At 37.7% G+C, this 23,255-nt stretch overlaps 2 protein-coding genes across 8 annotated transcripts in view; both read left to right on the forward strand.

Moving 5' to 3' along the window:
- LOC308198552 (sodium channel protein type 1 subunit alpha) overlaps positions 1 to 9,078 on the forward strand; it is a 103,992-nt gene extending 94,914 nt beyond the window's left edge. For all 6 annotated transcript variants that reach the window (XM_080601143.1, XM_080601147.1, XM_080601145.1 and 3 more), the window contains 2 exons: positions 114 to 384; positions 725 to 9,078. In XM_080601143.1, the coding sequence (XP_080457269.1) occupies positions 114 to 384; positions 725 to 1,893 (1,440 nt within the window). In that variant the 3' untranslated portion in view covers positions 1,894 to 9,078. The remainder of the gene's footprint in view (positions 1 to 113; positions 385 to 724) is intronic.
- A 5-nt stretch (positions 9,079 to 9,083) lies between these two features.
- TTC21B (tetratricopeptide repeat domain 21B) overlaps positions 9,084 to 23,255 on the forward strand; it is a 35,194-nt gene continuing 21,022 nt past the window's right edge. Inside the window, exons 1-12 of one of the 2 annotated variants that reach the window (XM_080601178.1) lie at positions 9,084 to 9,287; positions 9,409 to 9,538; positions 10,525 to 10,635; positions 11,924 to 12,090; positions 14,304 to 14,426; positions 15,617 to 15,774; positions 16,526 to 16,610; positions 17,614 to 17,712; positions 18,322 to 18,514; positions 20,709 to 20,806; positions 21,265 to 21,465; positions 22,839 to 22,968. In XM_080601178.1, coding sequence (XP_080457304.1) covers positions 9,099 to 9,287; positions 9,409 to 9,538; positions 10,525 to 10,635; positions 11,924 to 12,090; positions 14,304 to 14,426; positions 15,617 to 15,774; positions 16,526 to 16,610; positions 17,614 to 17,712; positions 18,322 to 18,514; positions 20,709 to 20,806; positions 21,265 to 21,465; positions 22,839 to 22,968 — 1,684 coding nt within the window. In that variant the 5' untranslated portion in view covers positions 9,084 to 9,098. Of the gene's footprint in view, positions 9,288 to 9,408; positions 9,539 to 10,524; positions 10,636 to 11,923; positions 12,091 to 14,303; positions 14,427 to 15,616; positions 15,775 to 16,525; positions 16,611 to 17,613; positions 17,713 to 18,321; positions 18,515 to 20,708; positions 20,807 to 21,264; positions 21,466 to 22,838; positions 22,969 to 23,255 lie in introns of those variants that run through there. The other variant, XM_080601179.1, reaches the window with a different exon arrangement.

Consider the following 23,255-nt stretch of genomic DNA (forward strand, 5'->3'; position numbering starts at 1 on the left):
ATATTTTCATAGAAGTTTCATAGGCTTTACTACATATAGTTTTCTATTTTCTTCTAAAAGGAAAAGAAAAACAATTACAGGTTATATTGGATTTTTTTTTCTTTTCTCCTCAGAACAAATTCCAAGGCATGGTCTTTGATTTTGTGACACAACAAGCATTTGACATCAGCATTATGATTCTTATCTGTCTTAACATGGTTACCATGATGGTAGAAACTGACGACCAGAGTAAAGAAATGGAAAATATTTTATACTGGATAAACCTGGTGTTCATTGTCCTTTTCACTGGAGAATGTGTCCTGAAATTAATTTCACTCCGACATTATTATTTCACTATAGGCTGGAACATTTTTGATTTTGTAGTTGTCATTCTCTCAATAGTAGGTAAGTTGTGTTTATTAACCTAAAAAGACAGTCAAATAAATATAATGTGAACTTTTACTCAATAGAGCTATGCAGTTGGCTTTTGCCATTGCAAGGTTTATAACTGTTATGAAAGTTTTCATTTTATCTAATAACGTACCTAATCCAGCTATCATAATTGTAATCATTCAACATATATTGCACAAGCAAATATTAAGTATAACTGGTAACAAATTATGCAAGAATACACGGAATATCTTTAGTTGCTACACAGAACATCAATTTTAAAACTATTTTTCTAAATTACCACTATAATATGGAGATTAAGTGGTAATATATATATATTTTTTTCCTATTTTAGGTATGTTTTTAGCTGAGATGATTGAAAAGTATTTTGTGTCCCCCACTTTGTTCCGAGTCATCCGACTTGCCAGAATAGGTCGAATCCTGCGTCTCATTAAAGGCGCTAAGGGAATCCGCACTCTGCTCTTTGCTTTGATGATGTCTCTTCCTGCTTTGTTCAACATTGGTCTGCTGCTGTTCCTGGTCATGTTTATCTATGCGATATTTGGCATGTCCAACTTTGCCTATGTTAAGAGGGAAGCTGGGATTGATGACATGTTCAACTTTGAAACATTTGGCAACAGCATGATCTGCCTATTTCAAATCACCACATCTGCTGGCTGGGATGGTTTGTTAGCCCCAATTCTGAACAGTGGGAAGCCGGACTGTGACCCTGACAAACCTCATCCGGGGAGCTCTGTTAAAGGCGACTGCGGCAACCCTTCCGTTGGGATTTTCTTCTTTGTCAGCTACATCATCATATCCTTTCTGGTAGTGGTGAACATGTACATTGCTGTGATTCTGGAGAACTTTGGTGTTGCCACTGAAGAAAGTGCTGAACCCCTGAGCGAGGATGACTTTGAGATGTTCTATGAAGTCTGGGAGAAGTTTGATCCAGATGCAACACAATTTATGGAATTTGAGAAACTGTCTGATTTTGCAGCAGCACTTGATCCACCTCTTCACCTACCCAAACCAAACAAAGTCCAGCTTATTGCAATGGATCTGCCCATGGTAAGCGGTGACAGAATTCACTGCCTTGACATCTTGTTCGCTTTCACAAAGCGTGTCCTGGGGGAAAGTGGGGAAATGGATGCCCTCAGAATACAAATGGAAGACCGATTTATGGCATCAAACCCTTCAAAAGCTTCCTATGAACCAATTACAACAACGTTAAAAAGAAAACAAGAAGAAGTATCTGCTGTCATTATTCAGCGTGCTTACAGACGTCATCTTTTAAAACGAACAGTAAAACAAGCTTCCTTTATCTATAACAAAAACAAAATGGAAGGAGGAGCTGGTCAGGGTATGAAAGATGAAATCCTTATTGACAAGTTAAATGAAAACTCATTTACAGAGAAAACTGATATAACCGCATCAACGGCAGTTTGTCCACCTTCTTATGATCGTGTAACAAGGCTAGTCAAAGAAAAGCATGAAAAGGAAGACAAGGATGTTCAGAAATAAAAATAAATAGCAAGCAAAATCATCTACGTACAAAACAGTTCATAGCCTGTAAGGGTGATGTGTTTGTGTCAACAGGATTCCTGCTGGAGGTCTATGCCAAACTGACAATTTTTACAAATATACTGTACATTAAAGGTCAGTGCCTATTAAAAGACAGTGACCCCTCGTCAGTAACTGTGACTGTGACATGGGGAAACAACCATGACAGGAGGTTACTGTTATCACTACCAGCTGACACTGCTGAAGAGGAGAGAAAAAATGGCTACTCAGACTGTAGGGACCAGCTAAAGGGGTGCAAACCAAGTAGTTGTGTGTTTAGCATAAAACAATACGATAACTATATCCACTGTTTGCATTTCAACTGCCACATGTCATATTTTTACAAATCTGTGTTGGTGGATTCATCTTTTTTTTATTCATATGTTGTTTATTATATGTGACTATTTTTGTAAATGGGGCTTCTGTTGGGGAAGGGGGTCAAGCACTACTTTACAGGTATAAGAGCCAGGTGTTCTACTATGCGACTAATACACACACAGAAATGATTTGCATGAAGGCATGCTGCACTTATAGACCATGCATGAAAATAACATTAAGTCACGAAGAACAAGTGATTTTAGCTCAGTGTTTCTGGAAAGGAATAATAAATTCTGAGGTGCTTAATTAATGTATTCATGTTATATCACAACCAAACCAGTCTTGGTATGCCTGTAAAGTACCCTGTAACTCACAAGAACAGTAAAACCAGATTTTTTTATTTATTTTATTTTATTTTATTTTATTTTATTTTATTTTATTTTATTTTTATTTTTTTGCACAGACCATTAAGTTTCAGAAAATGCAAACTTCTTTCTAGGTCTGGAGTCACAGATTCTGTATTTGTCAAATGTCCTTCTGCATACAAAATGAACCTGCCATCAAATCGCCAAAATAATCAGAAAGAGCCCTTTATAATGTTGTTCTGCTTTATCCTGCAGTATTGTTTAGCCATCTTCAGCTCTCAGTAAGGTTGATGTTGTGTATGCTAATGAAAAGCCCTCTGCTGTGTAAATAGTAATTTTTAACCTGTGGTGCATGTTTGAGCAAACAGATAATGATGACCTGAGCACATTTATTGCATCAAATATGTACCACAATAAGTGTAGTCTGCAAGCTTTCAACAGGTTAAACTACGTATTATCTACCATTATAGATAGTTTGGATGCTATCAATGCATGTTTATATTGCCTATGCTGCTGTTCCTTTGACCGTCCAGGATTCTTAAATATGGGAAGCCATACATCAGAACTAAATGAAATAAACTATTTGAGACCTCATTCCTCCATAACATTAAGCAATATTTTGCAGCTATTTAGGAGCTTATTTGATTTACATTTTTGAATTTTCAGTGAAAAGCATATAGTGTATATCCAAACTGTACAGACGTTTAAAAATACTAAACCTGTTGAAAATAATATTAGAATTTTATAAGCAAATATAAATACTGTAAAAATCATTTTATTTTATTTTTCAGCATTATGTACATAAAACAAGAACTGAATTTTATCTTCAGGTTGATGTCACACCATTATTTTTTTTTACTTTCTGTTCATAGCACTTTTCCACAGAAGAACTCCAGAGAACAAGATGTGACTACGAGAACAGATAGTTGTCTTATTTTTTACTGTATTTGCAAACATGTCAATACTTTCTGCAAAATAAGTTCATAATTTGCTTTTAAAACTCTAAGGGTTTTTTTGCAGTTGAAAAAAGATGTGAAGTTTTAATTGAATGTCTAAGCAGTGCCTGCATCACAAGTTTTCAGATACACTCTTCCTTTCACAGAATCTTTTTTTTCCCTCATATTTACTCACCTATGTTTTTATTATTATTATTCACACTGCACTAGAACAGTTCTAAATGTTATCTTGGGTCCACAGTATTTTTTCACAAAGAGAAAGTAGCAAAATTGTTTAATCAAACACATCAGGACATTTTATGTTTCTTACACAGGAAAATTAAATATAGATTACTTTTATTAAGATTATTGACTAATACTATATTAGTGAACTGCATGCAGGAAGATGCTACTATTACCCTAACTGATGCTAAATAACATCATTAATGCGCCAAAATAATAAAGATTACATTTTTTATTGTATGTTCCTTTTGTCTTTATTATCTGACATTAATTTTAAAAAGGTATGTTTCCAAAAATTTCTAATTTTGCATGTTAGACACTGAATACGATGATTCTGTATATTTCTATAATACTGCACAGATTAAGTCCATGAGTTAACGGAGCCACTCCATGCACTGGAGTCATCAACAGCTAAATATTAGAGCTGTCCTGAATGCATCCTAGGAGGCTCACAGCATTTACAGGAATGTGAAAAACTGAGCATTCTCGAACTTACAAAGACAAAACGAGGACTGAAAATAGTACCAGATACAAGGTATTCCCAACTTTGGACCTGAGAACCAATTTATTCTTGCTGACGGCTGCTCACAGATAGGACACAGAACATCTCATATTCAGGAACATTTCTGAAAAAGGTGAACCAGCATTGTAATAAACGACCATTATTTTTTTTCTCAGATTTTTTTAAAGAACCTTTCTGAACCATCGTTTTCCTAGAAGATGTTGTCTGTGATATTTCAGTCATCATCGTTTCAATACTCATATTGACAAAAGCAAATGCAGCTGGGAAATGGGCCTGTCATTTATTCCTTATCAATTGCTTCAGTGAATTTATGAAGACATTAATTTTATATGCTTACATTATTTTATATTGCATCCTCCTACAAGTTACAGTGAAAAAAGTCAGTGTTGAACACTGAACTCAGTATAAAACCAGTCTGTGAGCTATCATATTCCACATGCCTGAGTTATTAACATAGAAATAAAATTTTATCTTTCCTGAAACTTGTTACAGATCTTTTGAGGGAATTAAAAAAAATGTTTCTCCCATGTACATAATTCAATTTCTGCTTAAAGTTGTTTTCAAATTAATCATGAATAAAAAGTCTAAAACTTTGACAGAAAAGCTTATCAAAGTAAAAAAAAATAATTATTTTCAGATTGAGATGTAGACAAAATATGTTTTAAAAAGTTACCTTGGAAAATATGTAAATTATCCATAAACCAACAAGAACAGACTGCTTCAAAAATAGGTAGTAAATTGAATAACGTTATTTAATTTTCTATCCACGTTTCAAAACTCTGCTTTTCTCAAGGAGGTAGCTTTTAAGATAAATTAGCATTATGTCACTATGATTGCAGATTGCAGGTAATAGCAACATAAGAATAATTGTTTCTCGTATCTCTTTTAGGTTACCAATGTTAAAGAAGCTGAAACATTACTTCAATACAGGCAAAGTATCTCTTGAAAGTTTATGTTTGTTTGTTTGTTTTGTGTTTTTTTTGTTTGTTTTTAATTATTTATTTTTCGTTTTTTGAAGGATCATCAAGGAAAAGCAATTATTCCTATATTTCACTTTTTTAGCAACTTCCTACTTTATGGACAGTGTGTGATGGAGTAGAGCCGTATGTGATGAATTAATTTTAAAAGCTTACTCTGAAAGTTGTCTCCTCTTGAAGAATCATTGTCATCTACTAATTCAGTGCAAGACTGGTTTGTCTCCTTGTATTAAATAGCTTTACTGGTGTTTTTCGCTTACATGTTAGATGGGCAAGACATCCATTCTAAAGGAAAGTTATTTAGGAATGATTGTTGGTGGTGTCTGGAAATGACAGACAGTGCCTCCATGTCAAGTGGAAAACTTGAATTTTACTAGATTTACTGTCTCCAATTCACCATGAGGAAAGAAAGGAGAATAGCTTTCTGTATTTGATTTTATTCTATTGCTATTTCATTTCTAGAGAGAAGTTTTACACAGCTTGAAGTGCTCAATACTGTGGTATTGGAGTGTGGATGAGTTAGTCTTATGCCCAGACCAAAAAAAAAAAAAAAGGATAAAAAATTTCTCAAAGCCTTCCATTCCAAACTGAGACAGTAACTGATGTAAATACTCAAGGGAGCGAGTCAATGGCATTTATGGTGAAATTCCTTCTTATCCCACTGCTTCCTTCATCTACCTGAGCTTAGGCCTCAGGCCCAGGCCCAGGCCCAGCGGCTGACGCATGGCCCTGCAGCACCAGCAAGGGCGCTTCTAGGGGTCAGGATGGAGATGGCTCCTCACTGGCCATGCCTGGAAGGGCCAGGACAGCGCAGCTACACAGTGTATGGAAGACAGCTTCCTGATCCAGCTGGCTAGTGAGCCTACAAGGCGGGGTTCCCCGCTAGACCTGCTGTTCACAAACAGAGAAAGACTTGTAGGAGTTTTGGTGGTTGGAGCTGTGACAAGAGTGACCACAAAATGGCAGTTCTCTGTTCTTGGAGAAGTCAGGAGCAAGGTCAGTAAAACTGCTATCTTGGACTTCCAGAGGGCAGACTGAACTGTTCAGAAGATCAGGACACTGGTAGGGAGGGTCCCTTGGCAGTTAGTCCTGAAGGGCAGAGGGGTTCAAGAAGGCTGGACACTTCTCAAGAAGGAAGTCTTCAACGCACAGGAGCAAGCTGTCCCTGTGTGCTGTAAGATGAGCTGGATGGGAAGAAGAGGGACATGGCTGACCAGGGAACTTTTGTTGAGTCTCCAGAAGAAAAAGAGTTTATGTCCAGTGGAAGAAGGACAAGCAGCTCAGGGAGAGCACAAGGAAGTTGCTAGCATATGTAGGGAAAAATCAGAAAGGCTAAAGCCCAGCATGAGCTCAACCTGGCCACTATAGTAAAAGATAACAGAAAATATTTTTATAAATATATTAACAGTAAGAGAAGGGCCAAGGAGAATCTCTATCCTCTACTGTATGTGGTGGGGAACATGACTACAGAGGATAAGGAAAAGGCTGAGATTCTCGATGCCTTCTTTACATCTGTCTTTAATAGTCAGACCACTTATCCTTAGGGTATTCAGCCTCCCAACCTGGAAGTCTGAGACAGGGAGCAGAAGAAACACCCATGATTCAGGTGGAAACAGTTAGAGACCTGCTGCTCCACCTGGACTGTCACAAGTCCATGGGGCCAGATGGGATCCACCTGAGGGTGCTGAGGGAACTGGCAGATGTCATTGCCGAGCTGCTTTCCATCATCTATCAGCAGTCATGGTCAACCGGAGAGGTCTCAGATGATGGGAGACTTGCTAATGTTATGCCCATCTATAAGAAGGGTCGTAAGAAGGAACCAGGGAACTACAGGCCTGTCAGCCTGACCCCGGTGCCAGGAAAGGTGATGAAACAGGTCATCTTGAATGCAATCATGCAGCATATATGGGACAATCAGGGGATCAGGCCCAGTCAGCATGGGTTCATGAAAGGCAAGTCCTGCCTGACCAACTTCATCTCCTTCTATGACTGGGTGACCCACCTGATGGATGAGGGTAAGGCTGTTGATGTAGTCTACCTAGACTTCAGCAAGACCTTTGACACGGTCTCCCATAGTATTCTCCTGGAGAAGGTGGCAGCCCGTAGCTTGGACAGGCACACTCTTTGCTGGGTTAAAAACTGGCTGGACGGCCAGGCCCAGAGAGTAGTGATGTACGGAGTGAAATCCAGATGGCGACTGGTCACCAGTGGTGTTCCCCAGGGGTCGGTGTTGGGGCCCATCCTCTTAATATCTTTATTGATAATTTGGATGAGGGAATCGAGTGCACCCTCAGTAAGTTTGCAGATGACACCAAGTTGGGGGGAAGTGTCGATCTGCCCGAGGGTAGGAAGGCCCTGCAGAGGGACCTGGACAGGACGGGTTGATGGGCAGAGGCCAATGGGATGAGGTTCAATATGGCTGAGTGCTGGGTCCCACACTTTGGCCACAACCCCACACAACACTACAGGCTTGGGATAGAGTGGCTGGAAAGCTGTGCAGAGGAAAAGGATCTTGAGGTGTTGGTCAACGCTTGCCTGAACATGAGCCAGCAGCGTGCCCAGGCAGCCAAGAAGGTCAATGGCATCCTGGCTTGTATCAGAAATAATGTAGCCAGCAGGACCAGTGAGGTGATTGTTCCCCTGTACTGTGCTCTGGAGAGGTTGCACCTCAAGTACTATGTTCTGTTTTGGGCCTCTGAGAGGTGTTGTTGAACACTTGCCTGAAGATGAGCCAGCAGTGTGCCCAGGTGGCCAAGAAGGCCAATGGCATCCTGGCTTGTATCAGGAATAGTGTAGCCAGCAGGACCAGAGAGGTAATCGTCCCCTTGTGTTCTGCTCTGGTGAGGCCACACCTCAAGTACAGTGTTCAGTTTTGGGCCCCTCACTACAAGAAGGACATTGAGGCCCTGGAGCATGTCCAGAGCAGGGCTACAAAGCTGGTGAAGAGCCGAGAACACAAGTCCTCTGAGGAGCAGCTGAGGGAACTGGGGTTGTTTAGTCTGGAGAAGGCTCAGGGGAGACCTTATTGCTCTCTACAACTACCTGAAAGGAAGTTGTGGGGAGCTGGTGTAGGCCTCTTCTTGCAGATAACTAGTGATAGGACTAGAGGGGATGGTCTCCAGTTGCGCCAGAGGTGGTTTAGGTTAGAAATTAGGAGACATTGTTTCTCAGGAAGAGCAGTCAGGCATTGGAACGGGTTGCCCAGGGAAGTGGTGGAGTCACCATCCCTGGAAGTGTTCAAGGAAAGGCTGGATGTGGTGCTTAAGGACATGGTTTAGTGGGTGACATTGGTGGTAGGGTGACGGTTGGACCACATGATCTTGGAAGTCTTTTCCAACATTAATAATTCTATGTTTCTGTGATTCTGTGGCTAAGTGCCGGATCCCACACTTTGGCCACAACTCCACACAACACTACAGGCTTGGGATAGAGTGGCTGGAAAGCTGTGCAGAGGAAAAGGATCTTGAGGTGTTGGTAAATGCTTGCCTGAACATGAGCCAGCAGTGTGCCCAGGCAGCCAAGGCCAACAGCATCCTGGCTTTTATCAGGAATAGTGTAGCCAGCAGGACCAGGGAGGCGATCATCCCCTTGTATTCTGCTCTGGTGAGGCCGCACCTCGAGTACTGCGTTCAGTTTTGGGCCCCTCACTACAAGAAGGACATCAAGGCTCCATCAACCCTCCAAGCGCGGGGCAGAGAGCCCCGAGCCGTCCTCTGCCGCCCGCCCGGTAACAGCCAAGGCCAACTGCCTCTCCAGGTGCTCCGCCTCTGCCCAGGTGGCCCCGCCCCTACCTCCCGAGCGCGCAATGGGAGCGCCGGACCTGCTCGGGCGCAGTATTTCTTCCTGTGTCTCGCCCGCCTCCCTTCTCCTCGAGCCAACGGTAGGGCGCAATGCTGCGAGCCAGCCAATGGCCGCGTGCCGCTGCGCCCTTCCCCGCCCGTTCCGGCCGCGCTGGGTAGCAACGGCGGTGGCGATGGACGCCGACGGGTTGCGGGTGCGCGCTGAGGGCGGGTGGGGGGCCGGGGGCAGCAGGGCGGTGTCGTCGGGCGGTCGCGGACGGGGCCGTCCCAGGGTGAGGCGTTTGTCCGGGTGACTCGCGGCCGTGTGTCCCGCAGGCGCTGCTGAGCTACTACTGCCAGGAGGGTTACTTCCACCACCTGCGGGCTGCCGCGGAGGAGGCGCTGGGGCGGCTGGGCGGCCACCCCGTGTTCCACTTCTACCGGGCCTACGGCGCCCTGCGGACAGGTAACGCGGGGCGCGGGGGGGGAGCGGTCCTGTGCCTCCTCCGGCCTGCCTCGCACGGCAAGATTTGCTTTTTCGGCTATTGAATGGAAATAATATAACGTCAGCGAGGTTTGAATGTCCTCTGTGGTGAGGAGATCACCAGCACTTAGTGGTCCATGTACAAGCACTACGTAGTTGCATTCCCCCCACCCCACGTACACACACTTTAAATGATACAGGTTTAGACCACTTAGCGCCAAAGTGAGGAATGGTGATGCTCTCTGGCTCATCTAGTGACTCTGCGGATGTTGGTCAAGTAAACAGTTTTCTTGGAGGGAATCTGGTACCCAACTGTATGCCCGCTGCATTGTATCGCAAAGATAAATTTGCTGGTTCCAGCTCATATCTCTTCCCTTCAATACAACTGTGCCTAACCTTGCTGTATCCGACTGCATCTAGGAAAATGACAGCTAATGCCTGTTGGGAGGGTCTTCATAGATATTCAACTGCTTTGAGATGGTTATCTAGGTAAACCAGGTATTTCAGGTATGTCACGTAATACTAGCTAGTGGTCGGAAGTGGAGGAGGGCTGTGGAAAGTGATTAGGAGAGAGGAGACTTTGAGATGCTACGTCTTTTAACCTGCTCCCTGATACTTCTTGGTTTACAGTTACGCATTCTTATTTATCAAGACTTTTTTTTTTTCTGTAGATGTTTGGAACACTTAAACAAGGCAAGTAAAAAATCCTGGCTATATAAACGAACAGCCCAATGCTCTGTAACAAATAATAATGATGGATTTAATTGTCATGGTAGTTGACAGAACTAGTTCATAACTCCTTTCAAGTTCTCTGCGTTGAAATAATTTCTTTTTGTTTCCTGTGCCTCTTTCAAAGACTTGCATAAACAACTGAAAATGAATGAATGATGAAAAAAATTAAGGAATCGGGAGTCTTTGATGCTGATCTTGAAAGATGTTACAGCCTATTCTGCTCTTCTTTTCACTAGGTGACATCCAAGAGGGTATTCGACAACTGGAGACCATTAAAAACAAACAGGAAGTGTCACTGTGTGCGATGATGGCTCTGATTTATGCCCACAAAATGAGCCCTAATCCAGGTATACTCATTAAGTTGGTAATGATTCATATTTTTTAACGGGTGTGTGTTAAGACTTGAGATCTGTAGATTAATTCTACTGAACTATGAAAGGTATACCCCAGCGTTCCATTTAACTTAGTATCTAGTACTTTGAGTAAAATTTAACAAGATTGTAAACAAAACCACCAAAATACAAAGCTGTGAAAAGTAATGCTGTTTTAAAATAAAACACTAAAAAACTGACTGACTTACTGTGATGAAAAATCTTTTATAAAGAGGAAAAAATTTGAAACAAGCTGCTTCTGATTCTTGTTTGCTGTTGTCTGATATCAGCTCTTTTGAGCAGAGTTGCATATTTAGAAGGAAATTAAATACAAGGTACTACTATTTTTCAAGTTACACTGACCTCACAAATAGAGAAAAGAATTAGATGAACAGTGGTACTTTCTGGTGGATTTGATAAACATTGGTAATTCTGTCTCTCCCCAGTATGAAAACTGGGGTTATTTTGATAAGAATTATATGTTCAAAAGTGTATTTAGTCTGTGAGGTAAATTGAGTTGTCATTAACTTACTGCAGTGATGTCTTCCTGACTGCAGATTTATAACTGGTGTCAACAACTTCATCAATTAATGTGATGTGAAACAGCTCTGACTAATGACTTTTCTCTTATTTCAGTCTCTGGGGAATAATATTGTAGGGTAGTAAATTTATAATTCATTTCAAGACCCTCTGAGAAAAGTCATAGCAGTAAGAGTCAGACGTTTGATTTTAATGGTTCCTAAAAAGAGGACCAGAAAACAATGCGGGCAAAAGAAAATATTTGGCATTAAGTCCCACATGCCAAATTTCTATATGGGATTAACCTGATGAGGGTACAACGATAAAATTTGGAATATAAGAAAATGAGCTTTAGTGTTAAGAAATATAGTACAAATTTTCTGTGGGTCCTGGACCTAAATCCTCTTGTGTTCAGCATTTTAAGACTGAGTTGCAGTTGTTTACTTGGCAGATACTGATACAAATGTGATAGGTTTACGTTCACCTGGCAGAATTTGCAGCCACAAATCTGAAGCCTGACAAATCACTGGCTTCTTGCTCAAATCACAGAATCACAGAATGATAATGTTAATGGAAACCCTCTTCTGTACCCAATTAATAATTTTAACTGGGAGGGAATACCTGTGCGCTTACCAATGTGTGATACAGAAAACAATGTTTGCTTTGGAAGCCGTTGGCTTATGTGCTGCTTTCCTGTAATATTTTGAGACGTTATCAATAACGGATCTAAACAAAACCTTTTCAGATCGTGATGCTATTCTAGAGTTGGATACAAAAATGAAGGAGCAACGTAAAATTGCAGGACAGCAGGCTCTGTATTTTGCTGGCTTATTTTTGTGGCATCTTGGTCGTGAGGACAAAGCCCGTGAATATGTTGATAGAATGATAAAAGTTTCTAATGGTGATAAAGAGGTAACTTTTTCTTTCTATGTAAAATAATAATAGGACTTATGTATACTGCAAAGCTAGGTTTACTACATCAATGCTATTTGGAGGTTTCCTTTAATGAACTTTGTGTTCTAACACTTTTAAATACCCTAATTGCATTTGACAGGGACAAAGTAGAATTTAGAGTGCCTTTTTTTATCTGCGTTCATTGTCAGTTAATAAACGAAAGGCCTGCATTAGCTAATGAAAATAGTACATAGTTATGCTAGGTTTGCTACTTGCTAGAAATTGTCATGGTGCACAGTAGATTTTAAAAGAAAAGATTTTCACTAGGGGGAGACATCTGTCTTGAATCTACAGATTCAAAAATAACTAGAGGATTGAGGCTTTTCAGTTTCAGCAGTTGTTAAAGGCAAAATTTGCATAGGGTTTTACTGAGTGTAATTTATTTTAAAATTTGTGTAGGTCTTGTATGTAGCAATGTCTTCTGCATTTATGTAGACATTGACATTTGCTATTTTTAAGAATCTTTAATCTTCAAAAGAATTTGTAAAAGTTTAGTGTGTTAATGATTTTTAAAGATATCAGCCTGAATTCAAGGAGAGAGGAAAAAAATTACGTGTTGAATTCAATTAATATTGAAGGCATAATTGTTCTCTTTCCAGCATTGCACTCTTGTAAATGACACTAGTATTTAACACAGTTCTTTTGTGTGGTGCAGTAGATTGCTCAGTTTTTAATCCAGTTTTAGGGGTTTCCGATATATTACATGAATTAAATCTTCAACTATACTAAACATCAATTTCTGAAAATACATTACAGATTTAAGAAACAGCTTAACTTTTGAACTGTCATAGTTTATTAATAAAATTAGTAGTCACTAGTAAAAATTAGCCATTAAAAATGAAGAAGTAGTTAAAAAGATCTTGAAACAGTACATTAATTTCTAAAAGGAATAGGAAAATAGCAATATTTATGACTTTGCTTATTGAAACCATAGTAGTTTTTTGTTTTCTTGTTTTCACCTGTTTTAAGAAACACTGTTTTTGAAACGTTGCATAGTGAGAAATTTCTAGCTGAAATGCAGAATGTCTCAAATAATTGTGGTTTTTGGCGGTGTCTTTTAGAGAGAGACATGCACATTTTAAAAAGTGCGTCAAGATTTAAAAGTAAATAAAAACAAATGATATTCCTCTTTCCTATAAGTTATCTAGATCCCCATTTCTAATTTGAGAATATGAAGTTCTCTGCTTTAGATTTTGCTGGGGGAGGCGGTTGGGGGTTTATCCTTAAACTTAGTGATGTATGCTTTACTTAGTATATACTGTTTGTTTTGATAAGGTATTTCATTGTGTTCCTTATTTAAAAAAAAAAAGTAGACCTCCTCTCATTCTTTTACATGCTTGAGGATATGATTTTCAGGCTATTTTTATTGCATAATGAAATTATGACAGTGATTGTTAGCAGTTACAAAATATGGGTCTTCTACTAATTTTGAGTCTTAAATATGAGACGCTTATTTGATTTTATATTAAAAAAGACCTCGTGTTTTATAGTAATTTTTTTTGTTTTCATGGCGAATATAACTTGCTTAAATAATCCATCACTTCATAATAGATTTGACCTATTTAATTAAAGCAATAATTGTCTGGAATATACAGGAGAAATAGAATTTTTAGAAGGTGAAATAGGTCTTTTCACTGAAGAGATTATTACTTTCAGTTAATAAATTGGATGCCTCTTTTTGTTATGGTACTGCAGGGAATATGAAGAAAGGTCAGATCTTTGCCCTTCACGGACAAGCTTTTTTTAATCATGTAGTTGAAGAAAACAAAGTTTCTTCTTTTTTATTACACCATAAGTTTATCAATGTCTGATACAAACATTAAAAAAATTACTGTCTAAATATTTGCAGAAAATATCCATACCATTTATGTGATCATTTCCATGAGGTTTTGTTCTGCCTGTTTAGCTTGTTGGATTATTTCATTTCCATTGTTATTTTTAATCCTTTAAGTAAATTAACTATTTGATCAATTTAATGTTGGAACGAATTATTAATATTTAGGTTGTGTGGTAGACTGGTTATAATTTCAAATACATATTTTAAATAGTTAATTAAAATACATTATCCACTTTTAAGTACTATTTTATTATTAAGTTATTTACATTTATTATTCCATACAGTATTTTTTTTACCTGGTTAGTTAAGAATTATAATTTGTGTTTTTTTACAGGGGTTGATTCTGAAAGCATGGCTTGATCTCACATGTGGGAAAGAAACTCATATTAAAAAAGCTGTGAAGTACTTTGATGAAGCCCTTCAGGAAGGGAATGATGTTTTTGCTCTCCTTGGTAAAGTAAGTTTACTTTATAACTTGAACACTTTCAAAATGTGATGCTAGTTATCGTAGTATGTGATATCGTTATTGATTAGAGAGGTTCTGTGAAGAGTTGTCCATAAGAATAGAGCTTATACAAGAAGTAAAATATAGCTGTCAAATTTTTTGTTCAGTTGGCTAGATTTTTTTTTTGTCCATAACCTTGAGTAGGTTTTAGCAGAAATGAAGTTTCAATCACTTATGTAATTATTTGAGGAATATAAGAGTTATCTCACAAACTAATTACTACAACAGTAAAAATATGCTGACACTTCTATCTTCTGTGGTAAACAATATGTTTTAAATAGTTAATTGCAATGAGTAGCCAGGTTTCATAAGAAGTCATGTTTTCTATGTTGATGAAGACTAGCAAAAGGACATGTCTGGGTTACAGTAATGTTACACTGAGGCCTACTTGCTGTATTGCTTCAGCTTTTCTCTAGTATTAAATAGTGCTGTGGTGGGATATTGCTTCTCTAAGTACAGTTTCTGCCTCTTCAGATGAACTGAAGCTGGTAACTTTGCTTCTGTGCATCTGTATTTCTCTTAAGTATGTTAATATGTTGTGGTTTTTTCTTTGAATAAAATTAATTACCAGATGATGCTTTAGGGTCCGTTAGATGTCAATGTTGTTTTTTTAAAAAAAGGGTTATAGACAAAATGCAATCAATCTGAATATGTATCTGTACATACATTATGTACATGGTAAAATCATAACTTATTCGTCTATTTTTATGCAAGAAATTAGGTTTCATACCACAAAAAAGTGTGGAAGTCGGTGACGCTTGTCCACAGTATGGAATTGCTGTGTTTAAAGGTTAAAATGTTTAATCTGTGGGTTATGTTTAATATCTTAAAATGTTGAGGTGGTTTAAACAAAACTAACCAAAAGCTAATAAGACAATGTTACTCTTCAGCTACATCTGTCTCTTTTTTTGGTTCTAACCATCCTTAGTTGTAAATACTGTCCTGCAGTTATGTTTGGTATAGAGGTGCTTACCATGTAGAAGGTTTTACACATCATCTTTTGTTTTTTTTTTTTTCAATATTTCTGGTCGATGCTGAAGCAAAATTATTACTGAAAGATAGTTTCTGTATGAAAGAAATACTGAATTTCTTACTTCTGTGAATGTGTAGGCTTTTGATGGGACTTCTTTTCCTTCCATTAGGCACAGTATTTTGAGGTCCGACAGAATTATTCAGGAGCTCTGGAAGTCGTGAACCAGATAATTGCAAGCTTTCCAAACTTCATTCCTGCTTTCATAAAGAAAATGAAGCTACAACTAGCCTTGCAGGACTGGGAACAGACAGTTGAAACTGCACATAGGTTGAATATGAAATAATAATTATGTTTTTGCTATGTTTAGGCTGTAAGAATACTGTGAAAAAAGTTATCAATTTAAAAAAAATTTAGAGCTCAGCCTTCCAATTTTGTGAGGGTACAACATCTGTACATGAATCCATCTTGGAGGAAGAAGGGTTTTTTTGAGATATGTACAGCTTTGCCATTTCATGCCTTCAGTTGAGAGCTATGATTTAAAGTGAATGCGTGATGGAAGTTATAATAGTTGTCCCTGTCAATGTCCTGTAAGGCTGTCTCTCTTGTACCTTGAGTTTTTTATTCTTTGTCTTTTGTTGTGTTTTTCTTTTTGTCAGAGGTATTTTAGAAAAAAGTTACAAGGTGATTTTAGCAAGATGAGTTTTTTGTTTTTGTTCTCTTTTTCTGAAAGCACTTATATCTGAGAAGCTTTCTCAATGCTTTATGTACGTATGCTAACGTTCTACTTGAACCAGCTCAACTTAGGAACCTGAATATGAAATTCAATTGAATTTATTAAATATTGAGACGTTTAAAGCCAAAAGTAGAGGACCCTTCAATCCACAACCCATATTCAAGTTTTATCCTAGAAGGGGAATAACATAAAGCATGATGGTAGTATTTTTAACTTGTTATTTTTAAAAATGTGGTAGGCTACCAAAGCTTTTAAAAAGAAAAGGAAAGAAATAGGGATTACTTTCACTGAAACAGATCATGAATCAAAAATTTTGATTTAAATTCCCTTCTTGTTTTGTTTTAGACTATTGCAGAAAGATGCCCTCAATTTAGAAGCCATAAGAATGGAGGCCCTGCACTTCCTATGCAGGGAAGGAAATATACCCCAGGTGAGCCTTTTTAATGGTGGGTTATTGAACATAATATGGCCTTTCTAGGGGCTAGATCATGATCTTGCATCTGCCCGCTCATATTCCATGTCTAGTCCTTTATCACTTATCTGCAGGAAGATACATATTTTCCTATTCTGACTCTAGTGGCTGCTCTGTGTTTTTGTTGGGATGTTTTCTGGATGTGAAAGGAAGGAAACATACCTTTTTACCTATTTTCAAAGAAAAGGAATCAAGCCAAAGAAGTCTCCTCTAGACAGCTAGTCATGCTGTTTCAAATCATCAGTTGTCTCTTATTGTTTAAATGTAATGAGGTCTTCTAGTAATAAATTTTTGGAAGGATGTCATAATCTCTTAATGACAGTCTTCAAAGCTAGATTCTTTAATGTGTGTGCGGTTTTTTTCTCTTTAGAGAGAAAAAATCTCTCTTTTAGAGAGATTCTCTTAACTTTTTTCCTTCTCCTCCAAAGATTACTTTCTCCACAGGGATATACGGATGTAGTTTGCATATATGGTGCTTGTACCATTTTTCAGGAAACTCACAAAATTTTGTAGATTGCCATATACCTTATTGTTGTAACCCCAGAAATGGGAAAAGTACTTCAGGTGGCTTGAGGAAATGTGAAATTCAAAGTCTGAGCATCTGCAAGTACTTCAGTTTTGCAGGACCTGAAGAGCACATGTGTCTGTATTGCACAGAAGCCCTAATAAGATTTACAGGTCATGGATTCCTCAGGCTGTCTTGCTTGATGGGACTATTCCATTAGATCTGATACAGCTCAAGTCATTCTCTTTTTGTAGAGTACATACAGATGATGTTTTATTGTTCCCCTATTTTTCTAGAAATTCAAAAGCAATCTATCTCCTAGCCATGAGAATTTCTGAGTTTAAACTTCACGATACTATTACATAAATATGTAAAATGTTCCTAGTGAAAACTCTTCAGTTGTTCTAATCTGTTCATTCTTTCCACTAGTAATTATATGATTCCTCTTTCTCTAAGGCTTCAGCTAGACTGGGTGACCTAGCTAAAGCACTGGACAAGTTAGAACCACGTAATTCACAGCTCTTCTGTAAAATGGCTTTAGCTTTCAGTAGAACAGTGAGTATGGTTTTTCTTACGCAGCGTATAGATATCCATGGATCCTGGTTTTGTTTTTCTTTTCTGGTACAGATGTTAAATGTCTACTAAAAAGTGTTTTGGAGGAAATCAAAATAGGTTAACATTTGTAGCCTTTAACTAAATTTTTAGTCTTGCATTCATTGTGACTTAAAATACTTGAGCCATCTCATTCCTGAGATGTTTTTATTGCTTGCTTTTAAGTGAGAAATGTGTATCTCATGAAAATATACTCAAATGTCTTACAGAATATAGGAAAGGACAACTGTTAAACGTAATCACAGAGCCTTGAAACTGAAGTCTTCTTTAATCTTTATTAGAACACTTTTAAGAAGGCATTCAAAGCAACTATCAGTTCTGTGGAACTTTATTGTATGGTATTATATTTTTACATTTTAATTGAGCACACTTTACTGTTAAAATTTAATGCCATTACATCAGATTTGTCTTACGCGAGATGTTTTTCAGTTGCTGCAGTGATATTCATTGTGTAGACTCTAAAATAAACATTGAAGAGTTAAAATATTTATCTTTTTCTAAGTGTATTTGAAAAATAGAAACTTAAGGCTTAAAGATTACTCTTACCTCTAGTGTGGCCGGAACCAACTTATCCTTCAACATACACAAACCTTAGTTGAAAGAGCATTTGATTTGACATCTGACAATGCAGAATTTGCTACTGAACTTGGCTACCAAATGATTCTACAAGGGAAAGTGAAAGAAGCTTTAAAATGGTACAAGACTGCTATGACCCTTGACGAAACAAGTGTTTCTGCACTAACTGGTAAGGTCTTACACTTGCTTTTATTTTTATCTTTTTTTGCTGGTTTTAAGACACAGATGATGTTTTTTATCAAAATTTCCTGCTACTGTGAATAAGAACTATTAGAACAGGACCACTGGACAGTACTTCCTGTATTTGTGTTATGCTGTCTTCCTTGTAGTGAGTTTCCCCTCCTTGGATACATCTTTTGGTGCTCTTATTGAAGAGAAACTTTTTTTAAAATTAGAACTCTTTAAAGTAAGAGTAAGTGTAAGGATGGAGATGTAGATGTGTGCATCTTTGGTTTTGTGGATAGGTTTCAATATGAATAAATACTTTTTTTAATTTATGAAAAGATGTTGAAAGTTGCCAGATTACAAGTTCATAATATTTCTTACATAGCTTTGACTTAGTGTATTCTAAGTAAACTACACAAAAGGTCTGCTTTCACTAATTTTGGAGCATTGTATCGGACTTCCTTCTGGAAAAAATACTTTTATCTGTTGTTGTTGGGTTTGGTTTGTTTTTTCCTCTTCCAGGTAATATTTCTAGTTCTTTGACTGTCCTAGTTAGGATCTGACTAGTTGGGGTGTTAGGTTAGTCACCAAAAAAAATAACAAAAACCTGTTTAATGGCCTTGAAAGAGGCTTTTAAAAATTCATTAGTGTTGAAGACTAACTTTTTAATAGGGCTGTTTTTTCCTTTTCTCCAGTTATTGGCCCTTTCATATAGGGGCATTATTATTTTGCACAGTACTTTCTTGGCTTTTTGTCCATATAGCATTTAATATGCAGACATGAGGTAACTATTTTTTTCTTATTGCTTGGCTAGCGTAATTCATATGATATACTCATTCCTCTTATTTTAATCATGTTGCAAATCTGGATACAAATGTAACTTTGCAGAAGCACGTAACAGTAAAATACATAGCACTGAAGCACCTTTGGTAGTTAGTGTCTTACCATAGGGCAGAAATCAGCAACATTGAGCGTTCATACTTTTACTCCCTTGTCTTAGTTGCCTGTCTTATTCACATGTACTGCCTGATCCATGAGGAAAAAACATACTGTGAAATTGTTAGCCATCTAGCCATCCAATGCTGGTCTCCTGTGGGTATGGTTCTCTGTGGCTTAGTATGTGTTAGTGAAATAAACACAAATGAGGGGAGGGAGCAAATCAACGATTATTGCTCAAAACTTGTTAAATTCATCAACCTGAGGTTTAACTGTTAAAAATACTGGTACAGTTATTTCATTATCCGTGAATACTGACAAGTTTTCATACTTGAGTGTGGTAACTCATAGGTTTACCCTGTCACACACCAGTGCCGCTGATTAAACTAGAACCCAATTTTTCAGTTTGACATATTCTGTGTGTTTGAGCATGCCTTGACATGCCTAATGCAAAACAGTCTGTTTTACCTCAGGATCTCCTCAGGACATTTTTTTTTCCTTTGTCTACTGTGGACAATACCGCCGTTCTTTCTGTGACTCACTCTTGTAAACGGAGCATTACGTTTGCTTCAGACCTCTCCTTACCTGGACTATGTCCAAAACTCACTCATTTTTTCTGTTGACATACATCACCAGCTGAAATTGTATTTTAGTTGCAGTGTTCTGTCATCTGAATATCTGGCTTTTATTTTGCACTCCTGGGAGTAGACATTATAATTTCAATATGTTAGTGAAGTGCCTGCCAACATTTGCTAAAGCTAGAGAGCTTTTAGGTGCTGCAGGAATAAATTCAAGGGCAGTTGATAGAACAAGCTGTCTTCTATGCCCATGGCAGAGACTTAAGTACACACTTCTACTTACTGCAATTCAAACATTTGAAGTTCTTGGGGGGGGGAGGGTTAGGAACTTTTGATCAACTTCATTTTGCTTTTTGAATTTGGAAGCCAAGTTTATGGTACATTCACTTTTGTTAGTCTAGAACAAGGTGAAGACTTATTGTGTTCACCTTTTAATATTAGGGATAAGATATATGCATGTAATTGCCTTATGACATTGCTTATATTAATGTATTAATTATGCATTCTCTATCCCAGGTATTTCTAAGTACATAAAATCTGTGTTAGTATAAGTATTGATCTGTTCTTTTTCTTCTCTTATCACCATTTTATTAAGAGCCTGAAGAGACTTTTTTTTTCTGGAAAATAAACTGCATGTTTGACTAGGAAGATGAACCTGAAAAAAAACCTTTTAATATATTACAGGAATTATCCGTTGTCAGCTAATACAAGGGCAACTAGAAGATGCAGAGCAGCAGTTGGAGTTTCTTAATGAAATTCAGCAGTCCATTGGGAAATCTGGGGTAGGAGACACCCTTGTTCATTAAAATACTTTGTTCACAATCTGAATTCAGGTCCACTACCTACTTCATCTTTGGTATTTCTGTCACTGGAGTAGAGCATGCTTAATGGAGTACCATTAAATCTAAACTTCAGATTTTACTCTCTAAATTGATATGTTGCCTAACTGTGCAACACAAGACTAGTTTATTACTGAGCTTTATCTCTGAAGATAAGTTTGAAATGTCAGGAAGGGGGGATATTAATTCGTAGAATTTTGTGCTCAGAAGAACTTAAACCTTCTTGCACAGTTTTAAAAAATGCAATGATCATTGGTGTCATTTGCAGTGAACATACTAAATGTCTTACAGTATCACTACAAGTGAAAAAGTGTCTAACACTAATGATGATGTAGTATTTTATTCATAACAGACAAATGTATCTGAAATATGGAGAATATTGTTTATATTTTTCCCTGTAGGAGCTATCTTTCTTGCGTGCAGTCCTAGCTATGAAAAAGCATAAGAGACAAGAAGAAGTTATTGCCTTACTGAATGATGTTCTGGATACTCACTTTTCATCGTTGCGTGGTTTGCCCCTTGGTGTGGAGTATTTTGAAAAACTAAACCCTGACTTCTTGCTAGAAATCATTAGGGAATATCTTAATTTTTGCCCGGCTCAGGTAAGCAGCTGTGTATCACATCTGCAAAAAAAAATTTATTCTGTTCTTTCATATCAGGTAATCATATTGCAAAAGCTTAGAAAAATTTCCCCCTTAATATGTGAATTCTTAAGTGGCTTAAGTTACTTAAGTGGCTGATTTTCTGTGACTGAATTTGCTTGTGCCAGTCTTGGAGCAAAGGCATGTAGAACTTAATAAATTGAATGGTGATCTAACATTTCTGAAGTGGAAGAAGCACATTTGAAGTACCTCTAGAAAGTGTCTTCCTTAAATAGATTATTCCTTAATAAATGGCTGGAGGGAGACTTTATCCTCTTGCTAGTGAATTTCTAGTCAAATTGTTGAACCTTTCTGTGAACGTGACTTCATGCAGAGCTTTAGCGTCTAACCAGCAAACAGTAAGTTTTCCATTATTATGATGTGTCCCGCTGTCTATAATGAGATGGTAACATTTGAGAGTCTAAAACATCAGTAGCAGTAACAACTCCACGTAATTTTGTCTACAGATGGAGATAAATAAGAAGTGCAGTTCTGTGAAGTAATGTCTTATCTGAAGATTTTCCTAGGGTATTTTCCAGAATTACCTTGATAGTACCTGTTGTCCATTTAAAAAAAAAAAAAAAAAAAAAACTGTGGCTCCTGAAGTTTGATTATCCCTTTATTACAAAGAAAAGAGTGTTTGATGGGAGGGAGGCTTCTGTGTTGGTGAAGGAGGATGGTTACTTCCTCAGACCGTGTGTCCCAAGAGGATGTTAGTTGTGAACAGAAGGATCTTTAGCTTGCCTTTTGCCTGTTGTACAACATACTTGCTTCAGGCATCTAGCTGAAGCAATAGAGGGAAGCAGTCTTTTTAACAGAGCAACTGAAATGTGGTACATCACTAGCAGTTTATCTGAAAGTAGCTGCTGCGTTCAGTTTGATAGCTATAGGGTTATGTTCTGTGGTATGGAGAAGGTGTAAGAGATGGGACCAGAACCTTTTCCCATCTTTCTGGTCATTCATTCCAGCTTTGGCAATCCTGAAATGTAATTTATATTGCCGTTGTTGTCGGCATGGTAATTAAGAGCATGCTGCCAAAAGTTTATGGCATGACTCTTTAGTTATGTCATCTCTGCATTGTTTTATTTTCCTTGGAGTCCATGAGGCTCTTGTGTGTTGTTCTTGATAGCAAGAAGTTATATCTTAACTGTAAAACATCTTTTTATATTTCTTCACCACAACACCTTTCAGTTGTTCAGCTTTACTGTTGTCATTAGAGCTCAAAGTGAAATTCAGACTTAACAAGTTCTGGATTTGAATGTCATTTTAACTGATACATTGTTTGTGGTTGCACTGTTTTTTGCCTGTGTTTTTACTTCTTCTTTTACTCCTAGCCTGTGTGTCATGGGCAGTCTCCTTCATCACTTCTCAAACACTGTGCTTCTGTTCTGGAAACTGTGGTAAAAACTGTGCCAGGTCTTCAACAAGCTATTTTTTTAATTGCAAAGGTGAAATACTTAACAGGTAATACTCATGTGAATGGCTAGCTATTCATCTCTTCAGTTCTTTTTCTAACACAAATTAATTCCATACTGAACAGAGTATTTCTTATCCAGTGTAGAACAGGTCATTACAGCTAAGTGAAGGACACACTTTTACTGCTTTTTTTTGTGATTTATGTGAATGTGTTTTATTTCTACACATGTGAATGTGACATCTTTTAATCTACTGCTTCCAAAAAGAGATCACTTAAGCAACTTGCAGATGGAACAATAGGGAAAGTCTTAACTTTGACCTGGTTTCATTTCAGT

Source organism: Anser brachyrhynchus (genome assembly GCF_964034855.1).
Source record: "Anser brachyrhynchus genome assembly, chromosome: 7".
NCBI lineage: Eukaryota > Metazoa > Chordata > Aves > Anseriformes > Anatidae > Anser > Anser brachyrhynchus.